Source organism: Capra hircus, chromosome 11 (assembly GCF_001704415.2).
Source record: "Capra hircus breed San Clemente chromosome 11, ASM170441v1, whole genome shotgun sequence".
NCBI classification, from domain to species: Eukaryota; Metazoa; Chordata; class Mammalia; order Artiodactyla; family Bovidae; genus Capra; species Capra hircus.
Window position 1 is genome coordinate 80,812,936 of NC_030818.1, and position 25,426 is coordinate 80,838,361.

The 25,426-nt window shown below is 35.3% G+C and overlaps 1 protein-coding gene across 1 annotated transcript; it reads left to right on the plus strand.

Moving 5' to 3' along the window:
- On the plus strand, positions 506 to 7,170 carry RAD51AP2 (RAD51 associated protein 2). The gene is made up of 3 exons (XM_005687087.3): positions 506 to 3,905; positions 4,151 to 4,234; positions 7,052 to 7,170. Exons 1-3 carry the CDS (start codon positions 647 to 649, stop codon positions 7,168 to 7,170), a joined length of 3,462 nt encoding a protein of 1,153 aa, XP_005687144.3. The 5' UTR covers positions 506 to 646.

The following is a 25,426-nucleotide window of genomic DNA, read 5'->3' on the forward strand; positions in this document are numbered from 1 at the left end:
CTTAAAGTGTAGGTTAATAGTTATCTGGATAATAATTTCCACACGACTTTTTTCCTGAAATATTCAGATTGTTAAGTACCAGTGCTGCCTTTTCTCAAAATACACTTCAAGACTGAAGTGGGAATATGATTTTAAACGCCACTGGCATCATTAAGAGCATGTTAGAAAGTTTTACCACACATAGGGAGATTTGGTCTGGTGTTTACAGGGCTACACGGTTTCAATGGACAAGATAGTCCAGAGAAACTGTGGAGACGTTCTTCTGAGAAAAAACAAAATTTTAGAATTTAAAAAATACAGCTGTCTCCGTTCACAAATTAAAGAAAAAAGATTTTGACTTTTCTCTCTAATTCTATCAGAGGGAAGAAAAAGTTTAGATCAGCTACAATTGTAACAATAGCAAGGGGTTCTAAAAATAGACAAAATAACGGTCACAGGCGCTTGGTGTTTTTTGAGGTAGAGACTACGTGGGTGAGGCTCGCTGCCCCGGGGAGGATGGGCGTGGCCCTGGGGCGGGCCCTGGGGACGTGTCAGGGGCGTGGCCGAGGCGGGGCTGGAGCGGGTGTATTGGTTCAGAGCCGCCTCCAGCCGGCTCAGAGACCCGAGTCTGCCTGGAACCTGTGACAGGTTCCCTCATTTCGCTGTCATGTCGCTCACGCAGCGCGCGCCGCAGGTTTCGGAACTCGGGGAGCCTGCCTCCTCTTTACCACCTTCTGAAGACCCTGATTCCCTACCACCCCGTAGTAAGAGGCCCCGTCTTGAGGAGACCGGTGGTGTTTCTGAGGTGGGGTGGAGGCTGCCTTTGGTGCCTTGCTTGTCTGAGGTGGAAAAAGTCTGGGAGTTGTCGCTCAGACCCCTCAAAGAGCTCATGATTTCAACTGAGGAGATTTTTGGTAACGCCAAAAACTCGTGTGTGAAGAAATCTGTCAGTGGGAAACAGATATATAATCCGGAAGGCCAAAATAGCAAATTTGAGATGGATAGTTGTTTGCGGTCTCTACCCTCACAAAATTTTGCTTCTGGTGTGAAGGCTTCTAGAACGTGTTGCGAACCAGGGCTGTATGACAGAGAGATGTTTAGTGTGCATTGCACTGATAGATTTGAAACAGAGACTGGTCAGCTGTCCCACGTCTCTGTACACGATGTACATGTAATTAAAAACGAGGATGGAAAACAATATTTAGTTCAAGAGAGAGACAATAGTCAGGAAGACAATAATGACGTAAAACTGACAGAAAATCCATTTTTAGATATCACATTTTACAAGGAGACCAAATCAACATTTCATGATATTAAGAACAGATGTAAAGCTGGTAGTGTTATGCCATCAAATAAAAAAGAAAATAGCATTCCAGCATCTACGCTAAAAATATCAAAATCTCAAAACCGGCCCAGCATGGAAATTGTCAAACCTAGCTATTTTAGAGATAAGAGTACAACAAGTATCCCTGAGTTTCCAACTGATTTAAATAGCAAAATGTCCTCTGTCTATTTAAAGGAAATAAGGAAGAAAAATGACAAAAATGAGGCATATGTTAGGGATTTCACAAACACTCACTGGTCCCAAAATAGACCTGATGTTAAGAAGCAAAAGTTACAGAATGATGAAAAAATTGTGGATGCAGAAAATATTTTTTCTGAGTGTTGTGAAAGTAACCACCAGTCACTCAGCAACCAAAGTGTTTGTGTGAGAAAAAAAGACTTGATCAGTTTACACTACTATAATCACAGTAGTATCAAGTCTGATGCAATAGACTCTGCAAAGAATCTCACTATAAAACTAGAAAATGCAAATTGCAAGGAGACAGAAACATGCCTGTACAGCTACATATTTACCAGATTGGAAAAACTGCAAAGCTGGGATTGTAACATTATATATATTTTGAGAAAAAATAGGGAAAATAGTTGGACTGTGGATAGTTACAAGGTGAAATATGAAAATATGAAACAAGCTGGAGAAATACTGAATTTGCAACAATTATTAGAAATAGATCTAAGTAAAAGAAATTATCACAATATGAAAGTCATGAAAACACATGATGAAAAAGCAAAGCCTCTCATGACAGAAACACTGGGTAGTCAGAAAGCTTTAAAGCAAATTTTTTGCTTAAAAGATAAAGGAGAAAAAGATAATATGCTACACTTCAGATATTATAGCACACAAAAAGATTTTCATTTAAGCAGCAATTTTGAAAGTTTCATTACAGAAATATTTTATTTCCATGAAAATATTTCAGGAAATCAAAAAGATAATATCTTAACCTGGTATGGAATTTTGAAGTGTAAAAAGCAAATTGATGTTCAAAATCTAATAACTGAGACTATGAATGTCAGTATAAATAATGATATTTCAAGCATATGTTTACAAACCAATGTTTTGGACCCTCTAAATATTATATTGAAAACCAGCATAACTTCTTTGCTCAATGACTTTGTCTCTTTTACAATAGTTGAAAATGACTGTAAATTAGAAGAGGGATGCATTTTCAAATGGATAAAGTGTTTGAATTATCCAAAAAATATCACATTGGAAAATCATACTGTATGTTCAGTCAGGATTTTAACTTTTTCAAGACTATTAGAAAATAATATGAAACCTAAGTTAAAGAAAAGAAAGCTATTTAAAAGTGAACAAAGTTTTGAAGAGCCTAAGAAAAAACTTACCAATTCCTTCAGTATGACAAGTAAAAACATATACTTTCCAATTTTTGAAACATTTAAAAAAATTCCTCTTTTAATGGACTTTGATGACATTGATGAAATTTTTCCAACAAAAGAAATTAGTGACAAGAATAAGAATTGTCCTGAACGAGTCATGAGTGTGGAAAATTGGATTCACTGTAGCTCTAAAACTAATAAAACACATGTTAGGTCTTGTTCTCAATTTACACAGAACTGGAAATATATTAACAAAAAAACTTATGAATTAAATGTGCAGAATCAAGATTTATATGCTGAAGAAAAGCAAAAGCATAATAAGATCAGTAGTTTTAATTTTAACTACATATTTAAAGATTTCTTCAATCCTAGGCAACAGGCTATACAGGCAAGCCATGACAAAAAGCATAGTGAACAAACCAATCCCATGACTGTAACTCAGGTGCTAGATTTTGGGAACTTGATAAATGAAATTGAAGATAAAAAATACGACTTAACTTTGAAGGAGGAAGGAAAAATCACAGCACAAAATTTAACAAAACTTTGCCAAGGTCATGAAAATGTTAAGACAGAAAAAGAAGAAAAAAATAGTTTTTATTCAATGGATGACATGTTTATTGTGCAACCAGTTTCATTAATGACTAAATTGGATGTGGAAGAGACTAAATACGTTAATCAAAGTAATATAGTTGACAGAAATGAATATGAGAGTGTTTTTCAAGAAAGTAGGTTAGCTAATTCAAAGCATTTTCATCCAAAGAATGACTCTTCAGAATGTTTTAATCATCAGTTTGAAACTCATTTGAGTGTAGGGAACAATGAATGTTTTCAGGACTTAACTGCCAAGTGTTTATCGACAAACATTCTGACACTAGCAAACAATTTTGAAATGAAGAGTAAATTTAATTTAGTGCTTGAAGAACTTCGTATGTTTCATGAAATTAGTAAGGAAAATGAAATTCTAAGCACTGTGGAAACCAACAATAGACAAGAAAATTACTTTGTAGAAAAAAATGCTGTTGAGGAGGTAAAAATGGAGATAAAAAAAGGTTTGAAAATGGGTACAGAAAACAAATTATGTTCATCTTCTTTGCTTGGTGATATGATAACAAGTCCTAATATGCGTAAAAAACACCAGAGTTTATTTAAGTGGAAAACAGTACCCAAAAATGGTGAACAGGAAGTTCCTAATGATTGCTGCCTAAGAACACCAGAGGAAGAATTACTTTATTCTACTTCTAAGGAAGGTATGAAATTGATTTTAAAATATACTTTCTGAGATAAAATATGGCATTTTTTCCTTTGTAGGCCAAATAGATAATTTTGGCAAAAAAGAAAGTAAGGTGTAAGACAGTGTTTATTGATGTTATTTTTCTATTATATATAAGGAACCAATGGGAGGGAATATTTCTGAAAAAGTAATTCGTTTATAGTACTGACACTTAATATAAAAAGTTACTTTTTATTATAACACATTGGTCTTTATTTTCAGGTTGTGAAAATCCTTCACCTGAAAGACCAACTTTTTTCTCTGATGAATTTAAGGAAGAAAAATGTAATTATCTACTGAAGGCAGGTAGGAGTTTTGGTTATTTTCTTTAATACTTTCTAAGATGGTTACTGCATTCTTGTATTTTTAGCATAAGGAAAATATGCTTAGGTTGTTAAAAAATAAATACAAAGATTTAATACTTTTGTAAACGTTAATAATTTATTGATACAAATTCCTACAGTTAAAAATTGGCTAAAAATAAAAAAAATCATTTAGAATGTAACTAGAAAATATACTCTATAAAACTGTTTAAATATTTTCAGTGATGTCTTGCAATAGCTATATAAGATAGGTATTATATATGTCTAATATGTACATCTAATATATGTAACATTAATTACTAAAAGCAAAAAAGGCATTTGTCTAAGTTAGATTTACATTGGTGTTTCTTCCAATTATAAATTTATTATCAGTTTTCTATCCTTTAAATATTATAGGGCTGTTTATATGGACATTTCATATTGTAATTTTGAAAGAAATTAGCACCATTTAGATATAGTAACATCATTTAGTACTACGGCATTTAAATGTTTGATTATAAAAGAATCAAACTAAAGAAAAGTTAAACAGCTAACCTTATTCTTTGCCTAAGAGGTCTGAAATATCAGAATAAAATACACTAAGTCTACCATCTGTTCTAACTTGTAGTACCAATGAGGGTGAGGTAGGGGTTGGATTGAAATTAGGGAATTATTTTTAAATGACTGCATTTTCATTTGATCTGAAATTGCTGGTTTTATACAAGACTAGATCTAGAAAGAATAATGATGTAGGTGAAATATATTTATCAAAATATCTTCATTTTGCATCACTTCTCAAAGCATTTCTCCTGGCTTCTCATTAGGAGAAATTGCTGTCCCTGACATTGTTATTCAGTCACTTCAAAACTGCATAATTTCTTTTTTCTTAGCTTTCAATGAAATACTGTTAAAAATTAATCCAAGTCCTTGGAAGATCAAAAGCCTGTGGGTTTTCTCCCCTGAAAAAAGGAAATAATTTAAGGAACATTATGAGACTGAAAGCTGGGTAGTAGAATTAGCCTGAAAAGGATAGGGGTTATTTCTTCTAGAACAGGAAAAAAGGAAGAAATTGGGTTTAGGGACATATTCTCTGATAGAGGAAGATTATTAAGAGAACACAAACCCATATTGTCATCTTGATGATAATTGAGTTAATGAAATGGATATTTAAGATAGATTAAAGTATGTGCCTCAATCGGAAAAGAAATGTTACATTTGTTGGAAATATCTGAACCCATAATATTCTATTGTGGCTTCACAAGGAAAGATACCTCCTTGTCAAGAAATATGAAAAATAATGTTAGAGGTCAGCCAAAATTACTTAATACTATGTTAGGATCATTGTGAAACTTCTTTCAAAGTACATAAAAATTGAATGATATATCTGGGATTTGTTAAAATCCATAGTGAAAGGGAAAAGTTGGGAGGTACTGGGGAAAATGGACTAATTATGGACTAAAAATGAACTAATTCTGTCTAGGTAGACCGGGTCCCTACTTATGCAGGATGTTTTTAAAGGTATTGAAAGACTTCTGATTGTGCAGAAATGTTTTTGATACCCACCTACTTGTCATTATGATGCCTCCAGTTAAAGTTTCTGTTACCAACATTTCTAGCACATCCTATCTCCCTTTCTGTCTCTCTCCTTTCTCTGTGGTATGGAGGAGGAAAATACTTTGAGTGTGTCAAATGCCAGCTAGCCAGTATGCCAGGAGCTTTATATATCATTTAGTACCAATACTTCTCTAATTTTAATGTATATGTCAACCAAAGGATATCACAAGTCACCTGATTCTACAAGGAGTGAGTCATTAACCACTGCACTTGCTAACCTCTAGCATAGTCAGAAAGGAGTTCAGGAATTCTGTGCTCTGGAAAAACTGGCAGAACAGGTCTTCAGATAGATATTTTCAAGAGAAAATTGTATGAACCCAATTTCTTGCAACTTCCCATACTTAGAAAAACACTGAAATAATTGACTAAAACATCTGTTCCTCCTGACTGGCACTAAGCTTCTACCAAGATGTGAGTCTGGTTGCACATACCTCTTCTCCAAAATCACATGTATGCTCACCTCCTCTCTAACCTGTCCAGAACAGTTCTTCAGAGCTATGTGACAGGCTGTATCTGGAGGGTGTACTCCTCAGTAAGTCCCCCGACAAAACTGAAACTCACAGCTCTCAGTTCAGTTCAGTCACTTAGTCGTGTCCGACTCCCAGAGTTTACTCAAACTCATGTCCATTGAGTCGGTGATGCCATCCAACCATCTCATCCTCTGTCGTCCCCTTTTCCTTCCACCTTCAGTCTTCCCTAGCATCAGGGTCTTTTCCAGTGAATTCTTCGCATCAGGTAGCCAGATGTTTTGAACTTTTTACAAAATGTTGATACATGATGATGAAATACATTTGTGCTGTATTATCTATAATAATCTCTATTAGAAGCCACATGTACATATTAATCACATAGTCTAATAACTTCTAATGAAAAAATAACATAGTCTTTACAGCCACTACATCATATTAAGTTTAAGCTCTATATAGTTTTATTGATGTTAAGCCAGATTGTATGACTGGAATGCTGATTTTATTTAATTGCTATGATATGTTATGTTGGGCAAGTTACTTAACTTTTTTGTGCTGAGTTTTCCACATTTAAAAAGTGGAGATAAGAGTAAGTAAACTAATGCACTCAAAGCACTTAGTTCAGTGACTCAGTAAATGTTGTTAGTATCATGATTTTAGAAGTTAGGAATCATTTTTAAGCATAGAAACTATGAGTGATTTTTACTCCCTTATGTACCTTTATTGTCTTACACTTTTAGGTAGCAGTTTTTCATATGGAATTTCAAGAGTACTACCTCTTAAGACATGCGGTCGACCAATCAGGATTGGATTGTCAAGAAAAGCTAAGCTTAAACAACTTCATCCCTATCTGAAATGAATATGTTTCGAGAACTTAAAAGAAGATTTTGGACTTTAATATTTCAAAACAGTTCACATCTATAAATCTTTTGTTTCTTTCTTTGGATAAATGCTTTCTTCCATCTTAGAAGTTTTGTGCTTTCTTTATTATAAAATTTGGAGAGGGTTTTGTGTATGTGTGTATCTAATGTGTATATCTATCTTTAAATGCTATAAAATATTTCATTAATGTTTTCATAGCATATTAATACATGTATACATGAAGGCTTTTCATAGTCTTATAAAATATGTCAACTTATTTTCATGATATATGAATATAAAGTGTTTGTGGAGAGCATTGGTAGTATTTATTGGTTTCCGAAAAGAATCTATGACTCCTAAAAATGTAACAAACTACCTATTCTAATCCACTCTCCCTATTTTTAAAGTGAAAAAAAAACAGAGGTACAAAGAGGATGGGTAAATTTTTCAAGACCACTTAGTCAGGATTGAGGGGTTTCCCTGGTAGCTCAGTTGATAAAGAATCCACCTGCAATGTGGTTCGATTTCTGGATCAGGAAGATCCGTGGAGAAGGGACAGGCTACTCAATTCAGTATTCTTGGGCTTCTTGATGTCTCAGCTGGAAAGAATCCACCTGCAATGTGAGAGACCTGGGTTCGATCCCTGTGTTGGGAAGATCCCCTGGAAGAAGGGAACAGCTACCCACTCGAGTATTAGTCCAGGGGGTCTCAAAGAGTCGGACATGACTGAGCGAGCGACTTTCACTTTTTACTTTAGTCAGGATTGAAATAAAAGCACTCTCCTCTGTAGCAATTTTTTCACCTTTCTCTGAATTCACTTTCTAGTATTTGTTTTCCCCTCCAGAGTCTATCTTTGGCTAGAGCAGAATTATGATCATGTAGTTATCAATTAATTAATTTATAAAACAAACATATCTTACTATTGTATTAGGCTCAGTAATAGAATGTATAAGAAGACATGTATAAGACCTACCTTAATGAGCTTACTTTTTATACACAGAGAAAATATATGATATGCATAATTTAAAGATATAATTTAAAGGTCACCATTAGTAGAGCAATATTTTTCAAAACACTTGGCAGAGAAATAGCAATAAATTGGGCTACTTAGCAAAAAGTAAGGAAAAGGCACTCCATTCCAGTACTCTTGCCTGGAAAATCCCATGGACGGAGGAGCCTGGTGGGCTGCAGTTCATGGGGTCGCAAAGAGTCGGACATGACTGAGCGACTTCCCTTTCACTTTTCACTTTCATGCATTGGAGAAGGAAATGGCTACCCACTCCAGTGCTCTTGTCTGGAGAATCCTAGGGATGGGGGAGCTTGGTGGGCTGCCGTCTATGGGGTCACACAGAGTCGGACTTGACTGAAGTGACTTAGCAGCAGCAGCAAGGAAAAAAGGAAGTGTCAAGAAAGGACAAAATCAGCAAAAGGATGACTGATGTATCAGTTCACAAATAAATGTGACTGGATTAAATTATCCTGCTACAAGCCAAGGTTCTCAGACACACTAAATACCATTTCAAATTCAGCTCTGTTCTTTAATTTTCATCCCCCACCATGTACTTTGTAACTTCAACATCCTGCTCTAATTTCTTATTTTTCCCCACAGAACTCACCACCTTCTCACACACATATAATTTATATCTTGCTAGAATGCAAGCCCCTTGAAGGCAGGTTTCTTTTCTCTCCCCCCACTTATATATCCTAAGTGCCTAGAAGAGTACCTGCCCCTTGTAAGTACCCATAAAATATTTGTGTGTACAAGTGAATAAATGTCTACACCAGGTCGTAATAGCTATGTCTTTTGAATTCTTAATAGCTTTATGACCTTGGGAAAGTCTAAAAAGGGGATAATAATATCTCATGGGATCATTGTGATTTTAAATGAGCTAATACATGTTCCAGAAAAACATCTATTTCTGCTTTATTGACTATGCCAAAGCCTTTGACTGTGTGGATCACAATAAACTGTGAAAAATTCTGAAAGAAATGGGAATACCAGACCACCTGACCTGCCTCTTGAGAAATCTGTATGCAGGTCAGGAAGCAACAGTTAGAACTGGACATGGAACAACAGACTGGTTCCAAATAGGAAAAGGAGTACATCAAGGCTGTATATTGTCACCCTGCTTATTTAACTTCTATGCAGAGTACATCATGAGAAACGCTGGGCTGGAAGAAACACAAGCTGGAATCAAGATTGCTGGGAGAAATATCAATCACCTGAGATATGCAGATGACACCACCCTTATGGCAGAAAGTGAAGAGGAGCTAAAAAGCCTCTTGATGAAAGTGAAAGAGGAGAGCAAAAAAGTTGGCTTAAAGCTCAACATTCAGAAAACAAAGATCACGGCCTCTGGTCCCATCACTTCATGGGAAATAGATGGGGAAACAGTGGAAACAGTGTCAGACTTTATTTTTTTGGGCTCCAAAATCACTGCAGATGGTGACTGCAGCCATGAAATTAAAAGACGCTTACTGCTCGGAAGAAAAGTTATGACCAACTTAGATAGCATATTGAGAAGCAGAGACATTGCTTTGCCAACAATGGTCCGTCTAGTCAAGGCTATGGTTTTTCCAGTGGTCATGTATGGATGTGAGAGCTGGACTGTGAAGAAGGCTGAGTGCTGAAGAATTGATGCTTTTGAACTGTGGTGTTGGAGAAGACTCTTGAGAGTCCCTTGGACTGCAAGGAGATCCAACCAGTCCATTCTGAAGGAGATCAACCCTGGGATTTCTTTGGAAGGAATGATGCTAAAGCTGAAACTCCAGTAGTTTGGCTACCTCATGCAAAGACTTGACTCATTGGAAAAGACTCTGATGCTGGGAGGGATTGGGGGCAGGAGGAGAAAGGGATGACCGAGGATGAGATGGCTGGATGGCATCACGGACTTGATGGATGTGAGTCTGGGTGAACTCTGAGAGTTGGTTATGAACAGGGAGGCCTGGTGTGCTGCGATTCATGGGGTCACAAAGAGTCGGACATGACTGAGCGACTGAACTGACTGAATGCATATGATAGATTCATAATAGCTCTGATATTAGTAGAAACTGCTCAGTAATGGAAAATAATGTACTGATACACAGTAAATACTCAATAGCTAGTAACTAGAATGTTTTGACTTTTTTTTTCCTGTATCTTGAATTATTATCTTTGGGAATATGCCTACTCCTTTGAGTCTGTTGAAGACATTCCTTTAACTTTTTTTCTACACGGGCCTCATCTTCCTTCTCCTTCTTTTTGTTATTTTTGTAAGTTCCATGTTGTATTTTTCTTTCATTTTATACATGGCAGATCTCATCACAATCAAAGTTTTTCTTCACAAACCTTGGTCCTTTTCTCTATTCTTTGTTGCTGTGTGTGAATACTGAATTCCATTCTCATATCAATTTCTCTAGGACAAATTTTTATGCTCCCAGTCTTATTCTTAATTTTAGGAAGCTTTTATATATGCTTTCATTTTTCTCTAGTAAATGGTGCATACACTTACAAACACTACAGGTTCTTTCACATTCTGAACTACGTAATAAGTATAAACTCCTAGCACATATCATTTCTATGCCACTATACCATTACTGAGCTTCCCTGGTGGCTCAGACAGTAAAGATATGACTGAGCGACTAACACTTCTTCACTTCACACCATTACTATTAATAGTTTAATCTATAGAGCTTTCCTTATTAAAATTTTGAGGAAGATTCAGTTCAGTTCAGTTGCTCAGTCGTGTCCGACTCTTTGCGACCCCATAAATTGCAGCACACCAGGCCTCCCTGTCCATCACCAAATCCCGGAGTTCACTCAGACTCACGTCCATCGAGTTAGTGATGCCATCCAGCCACCTCATCCTCAGTCGTCCCCTTCTCCTCCTGCCCCTAATCCCTCCCAGCATCAGAGTCTTTTCCAATGAGTCAACTCTTTGCATGAGGTGGCCAAAGTACTGGAGTTTCAGCTTCAGCATCATTCCCTCCAAAGAAATCCCAGGGCTGATCTCCTTCAGAATGGACTGATTGGATCTCCTTGCAGTCCAAGGGACTCTCAAGAGTCTTCTCCAACTCCACAGTTCAAACGCATCAATTCTTCGGCACTCAGTTTTCTTCACAGTCCAACTCTCACATCCATACATGACCACTGGAAAAACCTCAAATTGAAATTTGCTCATACTAGCATCATTATTCAAGTAGTCCTTCCCTCAGTACTTCCTTCCCAAATACACATATGCACACAAAAACAGACACCACCTTCCTCCTTACGCCTAGTTTTGTGAATTCTTGTTTCCGGAATTAGAAAGTTGGAGGATAGGAGGGAAGTAATGTTTTGGCTCTTTTGCTTTTGTCTTCATAGCCAGGTTTGGAGAGTCTGCATTGAGAGCTATGGTTGAAGACATTTAAAATTGAAATCCACCCTCCCTCCACCTTGCTCTTAAAATGTGAAAGTTGAATGCTTTCAGATTAGAAGAAAAATATTCAAAGGATGAAAAGCCAATTCAAAAAATACTTGCTCTTCTTCAACCTTAGAATAACTCTGTGTTATTTCAGTTTAAAGCAACAAGCTTTTGGATGCATTAACAGTGAGCATGAGAAAAGAAGCAGAACCTTCCATTAAATCAACTTGAAAAAGTTATGTTGATAGACAGTGCCTTAAGTCAGTGCCTTAAACTTCTGAGATAATGTTATCCATTTAACATTATTTAGTTAATCAAAATAGAAAATAAAATATTTAGTAAAGTTGATCTTTAGTTCCATCTCAATGGCCACGTGAAAGAATTTATAGAGTCAACCATCAGTTTGGGAAATTTTTCTAATACAAATATTACACATACCTACATAAACATATAGTACTTTGTGACAGAATTTATACTACTAAAAATTATTTTTGGGGACAACTTCCCAGGTGGTCCAGTGGTTAAATTCCATGCTCCCTATGCAGGGGTCATGGGTTTGATCCCTGGTCAGGGAACTAGATCCTGCATGCCTCAATTATGACCTGGCACAGCTAAATAAATAAAAAAGAAATTATCTTTTGGGCTAAAGAGATTAGAATATAAAGATATCAGAAAGGTTCCAAATTATATTTTTTCTACATAGCTGTAAAATATACCACTGTCTGAAGCTATCCTTCAGATATTCCCACTTAATGTTTTTGTTGCTGCTGTTTTTGCCCCCCGCCTTTTTTTTTTAAAGCATAGGTACATGTTATAACAGCAAATTGAGAAGAAATAGTTATTAAACTATTTCACTTATCCAGGATATGGGCAAAAGAATAAACTCATGATATAAAAGTCTCTATAATTATAATGTTTCTGCAGTTTAACAATTTTTATAATTTGGACCATGTGTAATTAAAAAACGAAGAAAAAAAGAAGTCTTGAGGACCTCTTCCCAGAACTTGACTCGTAACTGTTTACTTAGCATCTCTACTATAATGTCTAATAAATATCTCAAACCTGACATGTCCTGAACTGAATTCCTGATATTTTCCCTCAAATCCCTCCTCCTGTAGAATTTCTCATTTCAGTGAATGGTGATGTCATTCTCTCAGTTACTCAGGTTAGAGATCTTAGAGTCTTTTTTGTCACTATCTTCTCATGACCCACAGCTGGCCCAGTGTCAGATCCTGTTGGCTTCATTTCTCTTGCCAGGACTGCTGCTGTAGAGTCCAAACTGGTCTCCCTACTTTTTAGTACTTGCTCCCCTTTAATCTATTTTGGACACATTAGCCAGAATGGTTCTTTAACCAATGGTTCATCTCACTTAGAGAAAAAGCCGTAATTCTTACTTTCATGTACAAGTATATATGATGACTTGATCCTCTTAATTCCCTAAACTCCTCTCTAGTATTTTCCTCTATTTCATTCTACTGAACCCAGCTGGCCTTGTTCATTGGATTCCTTTAGGAATGTCCCTGCCTCAGGGCTTCTTCACTTGCTTTCTTTTCCTGGACTGCTTGTTCCTAAAATTTCTGTATAGCTTGCCCTGAACTGCCTTCCTTGGAACTTTACTTAAATGTCACTTTCTCAATGTGGCTTTTTCTTTCTGCTAACATTCACATATCCTTTCCGTGGTTTTTTTTTTTTTTTTTCTCTTTAATACTTTGCTATCAACATACTATGTATTTTACTTATTTATCTTGTTTATTGTCTGTTACATTTGAAAATCAATAAGGGCAAAAGTTTTTCTTATTTAATTTTTTACTGTGTTTCCAGTGCCTAGAAATGGTGTTTCACACAATAACTCTTCAATTCATGTTAGCTGAATGCAAGAATTAACAATGTGAACCAGAGTAGTTGTGTGTTAAAATGTATCATGCTGATTAAATTTTCTTCTTGAGGCACATAGTTCTGCTAGACCTTTAAAGTTCTCTCCCCTCTTCTTTGATATTCTTTGTTGCATTTTCTCCTGGAGCCAAAGATGTCAAAACAAAGCTTGAATCTAGATGGCTTGCTGTGTATCTTTCTTCAAGAATTCAGGGGCTTGTCAGAATTTTAAAAGTCTTTCCCTTCTTTTATGAAGAGAAAAATAAGGTAGAACAAATAAAAGCCTATATGATTTTTAAATAATTTTGCAAACTAAATTATAAAAATACTTCTCAAAATTTGACTCTCTTACCCCATTTAAAAACCTTCGTTAAGTCTGTTTAATACATTAAAATTTTCTGATTATGTAATCTCTTTGCATTAGTTAAAAAAATAGCTATTATATTGTATTTTTATTTATTTTCCCCTTTATGTTTCTCCTTAAGTAATCTTTTGAATTTTGTTTGTTTTTGAAAAGTTAATATGTAGATATGGTACAAAATACAAAGGATAAAGAAAAAATAAACAGTGAATATAAAGCCCTCTCTTCCTTTTTGACACTCAGCTTTCAATTTTTCTTGATGGAAGAAACAACTGTTAACAATTCCTTGCCTCTACATATTTCTATGAAATAATGACTTTTTATTATAAATAAGCACATGGATTATTTTTACTTGTTGCCTATTCTATTACTATACCTTAAAAATATATAATATTTAATAAATTCAATAATCTATGTATTTCAACATGTTGCTGCTGCTGCTGCTAAGTCATTTCAGTCATGTCCGACTCTGTGCGACCCCAGAGACGGCAGCCCACCAGGCTCCCCCATCCCTGGGATTCTCCAGGCAAGAACACTGGAGTGGGTTGCCATTTCCTTCTCCAATGCATGAAAGTGAAGTCGCTCAGTCGTGTCTGACTCCTAGAGACCCCATGGACTGCAGCTTACCAGGCTCCTCCATTCCATGGGATTTTCCAGGCAAGAGTACTGGAGTGGGGTGCCATTGCCTTCTCCTCAACATATTAAAAGTTTGAAATTAAGAGGAGAAAAAATTAACACTAAAGAAACTGAAATGTAAGTCAAATGGGTTTAGTGAATCTTACATTTTGATTAAAATAACAATTTTTAAGACAACTTTAGGAATTCTGAGTTAACTTTTAATAATAGTCTTAATGCCATTTTAACATAACATTCATATTTCAATAAGTAGAATTTTATTGACATACTAATTACGTAATCCATATGTCTCCTTCTTCTTAAAAAATCTTTGTGATTGATTCTGTTGCCTGGTTAATTGCTGTTTCAGCTTCTTTCCTACGTCATTGCTCTACATTCAGTAGCTCTAATTCCTACTCATTAATTTTGTAATCTTCCGTCTTCATATACACATATCCCTTCTCTTCTCAGAGTCTTTTATTTCTTTTTGCCCTGCCCTGCTTCCTTTCACTAGAAAGAACACTCAAGAGTCATTGACCACTTTGGCTATTTTTCAGTTTGCCTTTTCTCTTATTTCTTTGCATTGCCAGCTGCCTTGCATCTTTGAAATATTCACCTTGTAATAATATACTACCTCTTATTTTCCTGACCATGCTATTTTCTTTAACTTTCTGATTTTTAGATATAAGTAAACTCTAAAGTTTAGCCCATGGACTTATGCTTTTGACTTCTGTATTGCTGGGCTTCCCTGGTAGCTCAGATTGTAAAGAACCCACCTGCAATGTGGGAGATCTGGGTTAGAGTCCTGGGTTAGGAAGATCTTCTGGAGAAGGGAATGGCTACCCACTCCAGTATTCTGGCCTGGAGAATTCCGTGGACATATAGTCCATGGGGTCACAAAGGATCAGACACAAATGAGTGACTTTCGTTTTCTGTATTGTATTCCTTAGAAATCTTATCAATCTGGTGGTATCATTTACTATACCAAATGTATGGTTTTGGCACCAAATTATATCTTTCTCAAATTCTGATTTCAATTGTATAATAATAATAAAGAAACCTAATATTCATTAGATGCATGCTATGAGTCAGGGGCTATTCTAAATTCTTTACATATATTAAATCATTTAATCCTTAAATAATCTTATAGTAGGATTTCTAGCTTTGTTTTACATTGTGAAGTTTAAATACCTTGCTAAAGTTCATAAAGTATTAATTGGCAAAATTAGAATTCAAACCCAGGCTGCCTGCTTCAGGGTCAAAGTGCCTGTTACTATATATTGCTTTAATTTCCACATTGCTACAGGTCAAGAACTTCAACTCATATCTAAAATTCTACATTTATCATTCACTTTTCTATCTGACATTTATTTCATGCTATCATATCCTGTTGCTTCCTTTTTCTGAGGAATTCTTTGACTTATTCATCCTTTTCTATTCTTCCAATACCATGACTTTGCCTTTCTAGGTGATCACCCCACAACTTCCCTACAACTAAACTAGCTTGTGAACACTTCACTTTCTCCAACTATTATAATATTTTCCCATTTTATTCATAATCTTTCCTCTCCTAAAATACTCTCCTACCTATTTAAATCTTATCTATCCTCACATTATAATCTCTATAATGCTTTCTCCAACTATTTGAATGTGTTATGATTACTGTGTCCCATAAATAGCATTAGCAGTTTCTTTCAAAATTCACTCAACAAATGTTTATGACACCTGTTTCAGTACTATTTATCTCTTCACCTGTCTAAGCTTGTGCATAGGCATCATTTTAGAAATATTTTGGAATCTCTAATGCACTTTATCAATGTCTTATATTTAAAAACATTTTATGGTTATATGTTGAACATTAATATGACATTTATTTCATGATTTTTATGCATGACTTTGCATTTTTATTGATAAATCTGCCATATTGATAGCTTTTTTGGTTTGTGGAAGAGAATAAACCCAAGTCCAATGGGACTTGGTGACACTTTTGTTTTTGTCTCTTATTTGTTTACCTTCAGTATTTAGGCCAGCTTCAAGGCAGAACCCAATGTTTACTCATATAAATTCCTTTTAAAATGATTAACATCTACTTAAATTGATTCACACACTCATTTTTTATTTTTGATGACATTTATTTTCAACAAAAATTTTGTGAAATTTTTATGTACTTTCACCTATATGCAAAAATGAATGTTTTATAAGATTATTCTTTTGTGTCTTTTAAAGTTTGTTTCGCAGAATACCCTGCAAATTTACTACTATTCTAACTGCTACACTTGGAATGATTATCCTCATCATTGCTGTCATTTTCATTACTAGCCATCAAATGCCTTTATAAGTAGGATATATGAATGACCAAAATTTATAGGCAACTTATTGTAACAGAGCAGAACAAAAAGTTGTTTTGAGAGAGTCATTTCCTAGGCAGGTTGATAAGAAGTCTAGGGGTCCCCAAGGAGAGAGGGGTCTGGAATTCTCAAGGAGGAAGAAAGGACAAACTTTTTTCCTTCTCTACATTTCTTAGGATTATATAACAACAATGTATTATGCCTGAGGACAGTCTCTGGATTAAACCTTCTGGCTAATTCTGTTATCTTAAAAAGTAAATTATGGGAGTAGGTCTGATGAGGTCTTTACAACCTCCAGACATTCTTTTGATTTACTGGAGAGTATATAACTCCATTGTCAACGCTAGCAAGGGGGTACTCTTTCTACCCCCTTCTGATGCCTATGTCAGAAGCTTTCTCTATCTTCTTTATACTTTAATAAAATTTTATTACAGAAAAGCTCTGAGCGATCAAGCCTCGTCTCTGGCCCCAGATTGAATTCTTCTCCTCCGGGGGCCAAGAATCCCGGCGTCGTGATTCAACAACAACCTTTCAGTTTCATAGCTTGCTAGATGGATCAGAATCTTCCGGCTGCTACTTCATTTTCTAATCAGTAGCATTTTGCTCAAACATTTTATATATTTTTACAAAATTTCTCTACACATCTAAGTCTCCTCCTTTTTTGGGCATGACTAACTACAAAAATATTGATAGAAAATTTAATTTGCATGTTGCAGAGTATTATAGAAATTAGCTCAATATGTAAGTTTGTGTACATACTGATTTATTTCTCTAAAAACAGACCTAATCCACATATATTTTAATGGTTTATTTAATAACTAATATCTTTTTTGACATGAAAGAAATTTCTTGAAATATTTTGATTAGAATGCCACAAGTTGGACTTGGATCTAGGAATATTTTTGAAGGTGCTGTATACAAAGAAAAATAAATTTGAAGGTGATCTCAGCTGGTAAAGAATCTGCGTGCAATGCAGGAGACCCCAGTTCTATTCCTGGGTCAGAAAATTCCCCTGCAGAAAGAATAGGCTCCCCACTCCAGTATTCATGGGCTTCCCTGGTGGTTCAGACAGTAAAGAATCCACCTGCAATTCAGAAGATCTGGATTGGATCCCTGGGGTGGGAAGATCCTCTGGAGGAGGGCATGGCAACCCACTCCAGGATTCTTTCCTGGAGAATCTCCATTGACAGAGGAGCCTGGGGGGCTACAGTCCATGGGATTGGGCTACAGTCTATGGGGTTGCAAAGAGTCAGACACAACTGAGTGACTAAGCACAAGGAAGTGTAATAGCACCAATAATTTATAAATATATAATGTTATAGAAATATATAGAGATGAGCATGTGTTTATCTGAAGAGATATAACACTCTCATGTTAGACTAAAACTCATTAAGAGAGAGCATAGTTTTATAATCATTAATGTTTTTATAATACTAACTTTAGGAAATAAACTATTTCTCAAAGTAGTTTCAGATTTACAAAAAAATTAAATAGAAAATACAGAGTTCATGTATACTACTACTCACTCCTCTCCAGTTCCCCTGTAAAATCTTGTGTTACTATGGCGCATATGTTAGAGCTGTTGAGCCAAAATTGATACATCATTTTTAACTAAAGTTTATAGTTTACACTAGAGTTCATTCTTTGTGTCAAATGCATAATGCCATGTATTCACTGTTATACCATATAGAATAGTTGCACTGCCCTAAAAAACCTCTCTGCTCTACTTATTTATCCCTCTTCACTCCCCTATGCCCACGACTTCTGATAGCTACTCATCTTTTTATAGGTTTGTCTTTTTCACAATATTGGATAGCTGAAGGCATGTATGATGTATTTGCACACTACCTTCTTTCACTTGGCGATATTTATTTAAGCTTCCTATAGTCTTAACTTTTCTAATGAGGCACCTTTTAGGAGAAGATCCAAGTCTCAAATGCTTTAGGCCTTTACCTTCTATTACATTTTCTTTTAGGGAAAAAGAGAGTAATTATAGTTCATTTCAGATTGTGGTTGTGTTTACCTATCAACTTCCGAAAGTCTTTCTTGTAGACTTTCTTATGGGGATTCTTTAAAGAAACTATACTGTTAACACTGGCAAAAGCTTCTTCTTCTTCTTTTTTTTTTTTTTTTTTTTGAACTGAGACACTTCAAAGCATTTTAAGCCATGATAAAATGGCTCCAAAGGAAGTTTTATTTTCTTTTTGTTAGCAAGATCTGCGCTTAGGAACCAAAATGCACAGAGACTAAATGGTCAACATTAAGATGGAGTTGTAAAAGTTGATGCTGGGCCTGAAAAGCCTCTGCTGCTGCTGCTGCTGCTAAGTCGCTTCAGTCGTGTCTGACTTTGAGCGACCCCACGGACTGCAGCCCACCAGGCTCCTCCGTCCGTGGAATTTTCCAGGCAAGACTGGAGTGAGGTGCCATTGCCTTCTCCATGAAAAGCCTCTACTAAATGGAAAATCAAGAACACTAACCAATATAAAGAACATTCTAATGTGTTACTTTTGTGATATTTTGTATATTGAATGCCCTATGGTATAGTGCATGGACAATCAAACACCATCAGTAATTCCCAATTCTGGGACCATATAAATACTAACAACCATCAAGTATGTATTTAGACATAGGAAATGTCCAGCAGTTTGTCAACTACTGCATGGATTATTCATATATGTACTATCTCTCTCTCTCTCTCTCCAGATTAAGAGAGTATAAAATTCAGGTGATAAAACCTAAGAGGTATTATTTTGTAATGACTTTAAATAGAGTATAACCTATAAAAATACTGAATCACTATGTTATATACCTGAAACTATAATATTATAAATCAACTATACTTCAATTAAAAAAAAAAGCAATACTTGCCACTCCTCCCAAAAAATCTAAGAGGCAAAATCCATTAAACAAGTTAAAGAATAGTTAGGAGATTTGCAATTTCAGTCTGATTCTCTCTGCATGACTTTGAATATGTTATGTAGCCTTATTTAGCTTCAAATGTTTCTTCATTTGTAATCACTAAGATAACTTCTGATAGTCTGTCTTTCTGCAAATAAAATTCCCTGTGTGTTAGCTGCTCAATCGTGTCTGACCCTTTGTGACCCCATGGACTGTAGCTGCCTCTGTCCATGGATTTCTCCAGGCAAGAATACTGAAGTGGGTAGCCATTCCCTTCTCCAGGGAATCTTTCCAGTCATGGGATGGAAGCCGGGTCTCCTGCATTGCAGGTAGATTCTTTACCATCTGAGCCACCAAGGAAGCCCCATGGAATAGCTTATGGGTTACTAATTGGAAATAAAGGGAGAAATGCCAAAAGGGAAAAAAAAAATTATCAAATGTAGACAGTAAAGAACATGTAATATTTTTAGGTACTTTAGCAACCTTTATTTACTATTAAAGGATGATGAAAATAAAAAGAAGAATGATTAGGTTAATGATTATCATTATCTCTCAGTATCTCAAATAGGAAGTATAGGATCTGTTTCTTAACTCATTCATTTATGCTCTCAACAAACATTTATTGAGGGCGTATCATGAGTCTATAACAGAATAAATGATCTCATTTCTATAAATGCTCACATTTATAAAACTCAGATATGTTACTTATCTTTCTTTCTCTACCTGAACCATTTTTTTTTTTTTAAGGTAAACTATCCTTGGAATGATTGGGCCTGTCAATTTGTAAGGAACTCTTTTAAGTTCATCCCTATCCTATATCATAAGGATGATTATTTGGATTTGTTGAAGTCCTTTATGAGGGCAATATTAGGGAAGTGACCTGTTTCTCATACCTGAAAAGCTAATATCTGTAGCTCTAATGTTTGTGATTATGGGAACTAGAGGGGTGAAGTAGGGGTTATTTGATTAATTTTCCTGTGATGTACATTAGAGTAATATACATAATAAGATGTCTACCTGGTACATAATAAGAATATAATTATGAATAACTATTATTATTAATATTTTAGAAAGGAATTTTCTCATCCATTATAGATTGCTAAGAAAAAAATTACCAGTAGGGTCTTCTGCCTTAAGGGATCCTACCTATGAAGCACAGTGTTGTGCTGTGCTTAGTTGCTCAGTCGTGTCCGACTCTGAGACCCCATGGACTGCAGCCCGCCAAGCTCCTCTGTCCATGGGGATTCTCCAGGCAAGAATACCATAGAGGGTTGCCATGCCATCCTCCAGGGGATCTTCCCAACCCAGGGATTGAACCCAGGTCTCCCTCATTGCAGGCAAATTCTTTAACCATCTGAGCCACCAGGGAAGCCCATGAATACTGGAGTGAGTAGCCTACTTTTTCTCCAGGGGATCTTCCCAACCCAGGAATTGAACCAGGGTCTTTTACACTGCAGGCAGATTCTTTACCAGGTGAGCTACCAGGGAAGCTGAGCTACCATGAAGCATAGGCTGAGGAATATTTACCTTTATGTTTTGAAGTCCGTTATATATTTTGAATATTTACTTTTCAGGACACTTTCTTTATTAAGGCGCATTTAAACCATTATACATGTTTGGCCAATTTACTTTAACATGTGTAAATTCTATGCCAGGTCCAGTGGAAGTCCTTTTATGATAATAAAACAAAATTGAAAAGGAAACAGCAATTTCTTAATTACAGTAAAATTCTCTTAATACAAATTTATCACTTTAATCATTTTTAGCTAATGTAGTCATTACCTAAAATCATTTAAGTAATGTAATTTAATCCTTTTACATTTCAGTGGCATTAAGTATATTCAGTATTGAACTTCACTTTATTTAAGAAATATAGTTTGCCTAGTTTTCCTTTCTTATCACAAGAGTGACATCATAATTTTATAACAACAGAAGGGAAAAAAGTCTCACTTTTGCAACTCTTTCTAGTTTTTGCTTAAACTGATTTTATGGTAGAATTCTTAGCAATGGCTAACACATTTTTTGTGTCTTTGAAAACTGCTTGGGAATTTGTTAGAACTTGGATGTAAAGTTCCTTTGCTTAACAGCTTTTTCTTACAAAGACAGTACATCAAGGAGATAAATTTTAAATTGAGATGAAATTTATAAAGTAATTGAGATTATCCTTGAAATTAAATTTACAAAATACTTAGTAATCCCCAGGCACAGAAAAAGACTGCATATTGGTAAACTTGAAAGAAAGCATAAAATATTGTTATATTCAAATAGATAAAACACATTTAGTTGAAAAAAACATTTCTTGAGGATTTGATATATACAAAGCCCTGGACAAGGAGGTCTTTCGTGCTGCAGTCCGTGGGGTCACAAAGAGTCAGACACGACTGAGCGACTGAACTGAACTGAACTGGTAAGTACTGTAGTAATTATAATGATAGACAAGGTATGGAGCTTTAATCTAACTGAAGGGAAAAGCATATTGACAGATAATACAGAACAAAATGAACAATCTTTGTACGGTAGAGGTGCAGAAATTTGAAAGACTGAACCTGGCTGAGGAGTGAGAATTTGCAGGAACCAGGTAGAATTTAAACTAAACCTTAAGATTTTTAATAATTATAGATTAAGGTAGGACAGAGAAGATTCTAATCAGAATAGCATGAAGATGAGCAATTTAGTTTAGTTGGAGATTTATAAATTTGTTAACAATGTAATTTCCATTTTATTATTTTTATGTAAAATCATGGGGATTATAGATTAAAAAGAAAATATATTGAAGGACTCAATCCTCTTCTTACAGTGATAAATTGTTCTTTATTTTATGCTTCAAAATTCCTTTTAATTTTAAGAAATTGATTTGTGCTCAATAAATCAAAAAATTAAAAGCAGTTTTCTGGAATAGGAAGCATGCACTGAAATTCCAAGATTTAGAACAAGTTAATTTTTAGTACTTCACACACTATACCCTAAATAAGGAATAATGAATGTTCTCATTTTTCAGTGATTTGTGTGCCTTTGAAGAATTCTTTCTGTAAACCAGAATTGCAGAACCGTAGCTAGTTTATCATTATCATCGTTACTTGTATTTGTATAGTTTTTGAAACGATTACAGTGCGTTTTATATCTTGCATTATTAAATCTTATCCAGCTATTTTCATCTCCATTACAGATAATGAAACTAATATTTAAAGTGACTTTTCCAAGTAAGCCTGTTTTAAGACTTTAGATCCAAACACAGGACCTGTCATATACTAAATTCTATTGAACCTATTCGAATGCGGAGTTTCAAAGAATAGCAAGGAGAGATAGAAAGCCTTTCTGTCATCAATGCGAAGAAACAGAGGAAAACAATAGAATGGGAAAGTCTAGAGATCTCTTCAAGAAAATTAGAGATACCAAAGGAATATTTCATGCAAAGATGGGCACAATAAAGGACAGAAATAATATAGACCTAACAGAAGCAGACGCTATTAAGAAGAGGTGGCAAGAAAACACAGAAGAGCTATACAGAAAAGATCTTCATGACCCAGAAAATCACGATGTTGCAATCACCAACCTAGAGCCAGACATCCTGGAATGTGAAGTCAAGTGGGCCTTAGGAAGCATCACTACGAACAAAGCTAGTGGAGGTGATAAAATTCCAGCTGAGCTATTTCAAATCCTAAAAGATGATGCTGTGAAAATGTTGCACTCTATATGTCAGCAAATTTGGAAAACTCAGCAGTGGCCCCAAGACTGGAAAAGGTCAGTTTTCATTCCAATCCCGAAGAAAGGCAATGCCAAAGAATGCTCACACTACCACACAATTGCATTCATCTCACACGCTAGTAAAGTAATGATCGAAATTCTCCAAGCCAGGCTTCAACAATACGTGAACCGTGCTGCAGTCCATGGGGTCGCAGAGTCAGACACGACTGAGCGACTGAACGGAACTGAGCTGATTGAACCGAAATGAAGACTTTTTCCATTAACTTCATAACTGCATCTTCTTCATAACTGAACTTCATAACTTCATTTTCTTTAATGTTATTTTTCTTCTTTCTTTCCTTTTATTCTCCTTTCCTTTTTTACTGAGTGCTACTGTATGCAAGACATCAGGATAACTTGTGGATATCCAATGAATATCAAACTTGGTTACTCTCATGAGGCTGACAACCTGCCTGAGAAGATACAGGAGTCATACATTTAAAAGTTAAATAAAAATAAATTCTCATTTTTCTTAAATTTCACAGACTAAGTAGAAAGAAAGAAATCCAAAAAAGTTGCGTTATATATCTAATCATAAGGCATAGTATCTTAATCTTTAAACATTAAAACATTTCTTCATGTTTACAATTCTATTTAAAAGACTATTTTTTGAATATTCATAATTTAGGGCATTGTGTGAGTGTGTGCTCAGTCCTGCCTGACTCTTTGCAACCCCATGGGCTATAGCCCACCAGGCTCTTCTGTCCTCAGAACTTTCAGGCAAGAATACTAGAGTGGGTTGCCATTTCCTCCTCCAGGGAATCTTCCCAACTCAGGGACTGAGCTCAAATCTCCTGTGTCTCCTGCATTGTAGGAGGATTCTTTACCACTGAGTCACCTGGGAAACTCTAATTTAGGACATTGGCTTCCTTTAAAATTTTTAATGGAAATGTTGCATTTAATTTCCTTGATTAAAACTATATTTTTTATATTAAACATTAAAGGCATGGCATGACATTAAGTGATGTTAAGGTTTGTGGGCTCTTAATGAACTCTGAAATTTGTGTCTCCATTACTCATTAGTTAAATGTTAGTACCTTGCCATTGCTGTGTTTTCAAAATATGATTGCAAATAAAGGAGACATTAATAAATCTGTCAGTACATGAATATTTTAACTCAGGCATAAAAGATTATGTAATAGCTCAAATATTGCACAGAGTAATCCATTTATGTTCATGTCCACATTTTTATCACTTAAGTATATATGCATATATTTTAACTATAGCTTCACTTATGCTGAAGCCCAGCTTGCCAAATTGATGGAAAAACTAAATTCATTGCAATGAACATATAATTAAAAAATTAAAACATGACCTTATCAAAAATTCTTTCAAGTTGTTGCTGGACAAACAGAATAATGTCATATTTGACAATGTTCATATAAGTGAGAAAAGATTTTGTTTAATATTAGTTAATCTCTAAAAATGAGTTTATGAGGAAATTATTACCTCATTCCATTCCTAATTGCAGACTGATAAGAGGTAAAATGTATTTAGTGGTAGGAGTTAAAAAATCATTTAAAAATAATGATTGGACAGATAGATTCTATATTCTTCAAGTTTTTGAATTTTTAACATTCCTAGACCTTCAACCATGAAAATCTTTTAAGTTTTGGAAATTAAAGGAATTGAGAAAATATACCTTACTTAAATTTCTATTCTGAAGCAAAATAGAGAAAAATCTTTCTCCAGATAAGTGTGTGCTAATTTTCAGCTTCACTGATGAATAAGAGTCTGTGTTGAAAGTTCTTTCTGATCTAATATTTAGTTCTTTAAACATTTGAGTACTATGGGGATGTGGACTAGCCCCTCTTTTCCTGACATATGGAGACTTAATCAGCAGATTGGGTTGTGGTTTTGTGGTAGAAAAGGAGTCAGGCAAGAGATGAAATAAAAATAACTGCATTGTTATGACTTTTGGTTACATCATACCCTGCATTTCCGAAAAGGGTGTGAAACAAATAAACTGAAAGCAGGCACAGCATATTGTAGAAGAAAGATCATGGGGTTTTGAAGAAAGAGGGGTCTGTCTCC

Coding starts and splice junctions, on each gene's coding strand:
- RAD51AP2 (XM_005687087.3), top strand. CDS start 647: ATGTCGCTCACGCAGCGCGCGCCGCAGGTTTCGGAACTCGGGGAGCCT. Junction 3,906..4,150: donor TTATTCTACTTCTAAGGAAG/GTATGAAATTGA, acceptor CTTTATTTTCAG/GTTGTGAAAATCCTTCACCT. Junction 4,235..7,051: donor TAATTATCTACTGAAGGCAG/GTAGGAGTTTTG, acceptor TTACACTTTTAG/GTAGCAGTTTTTCATATGGA.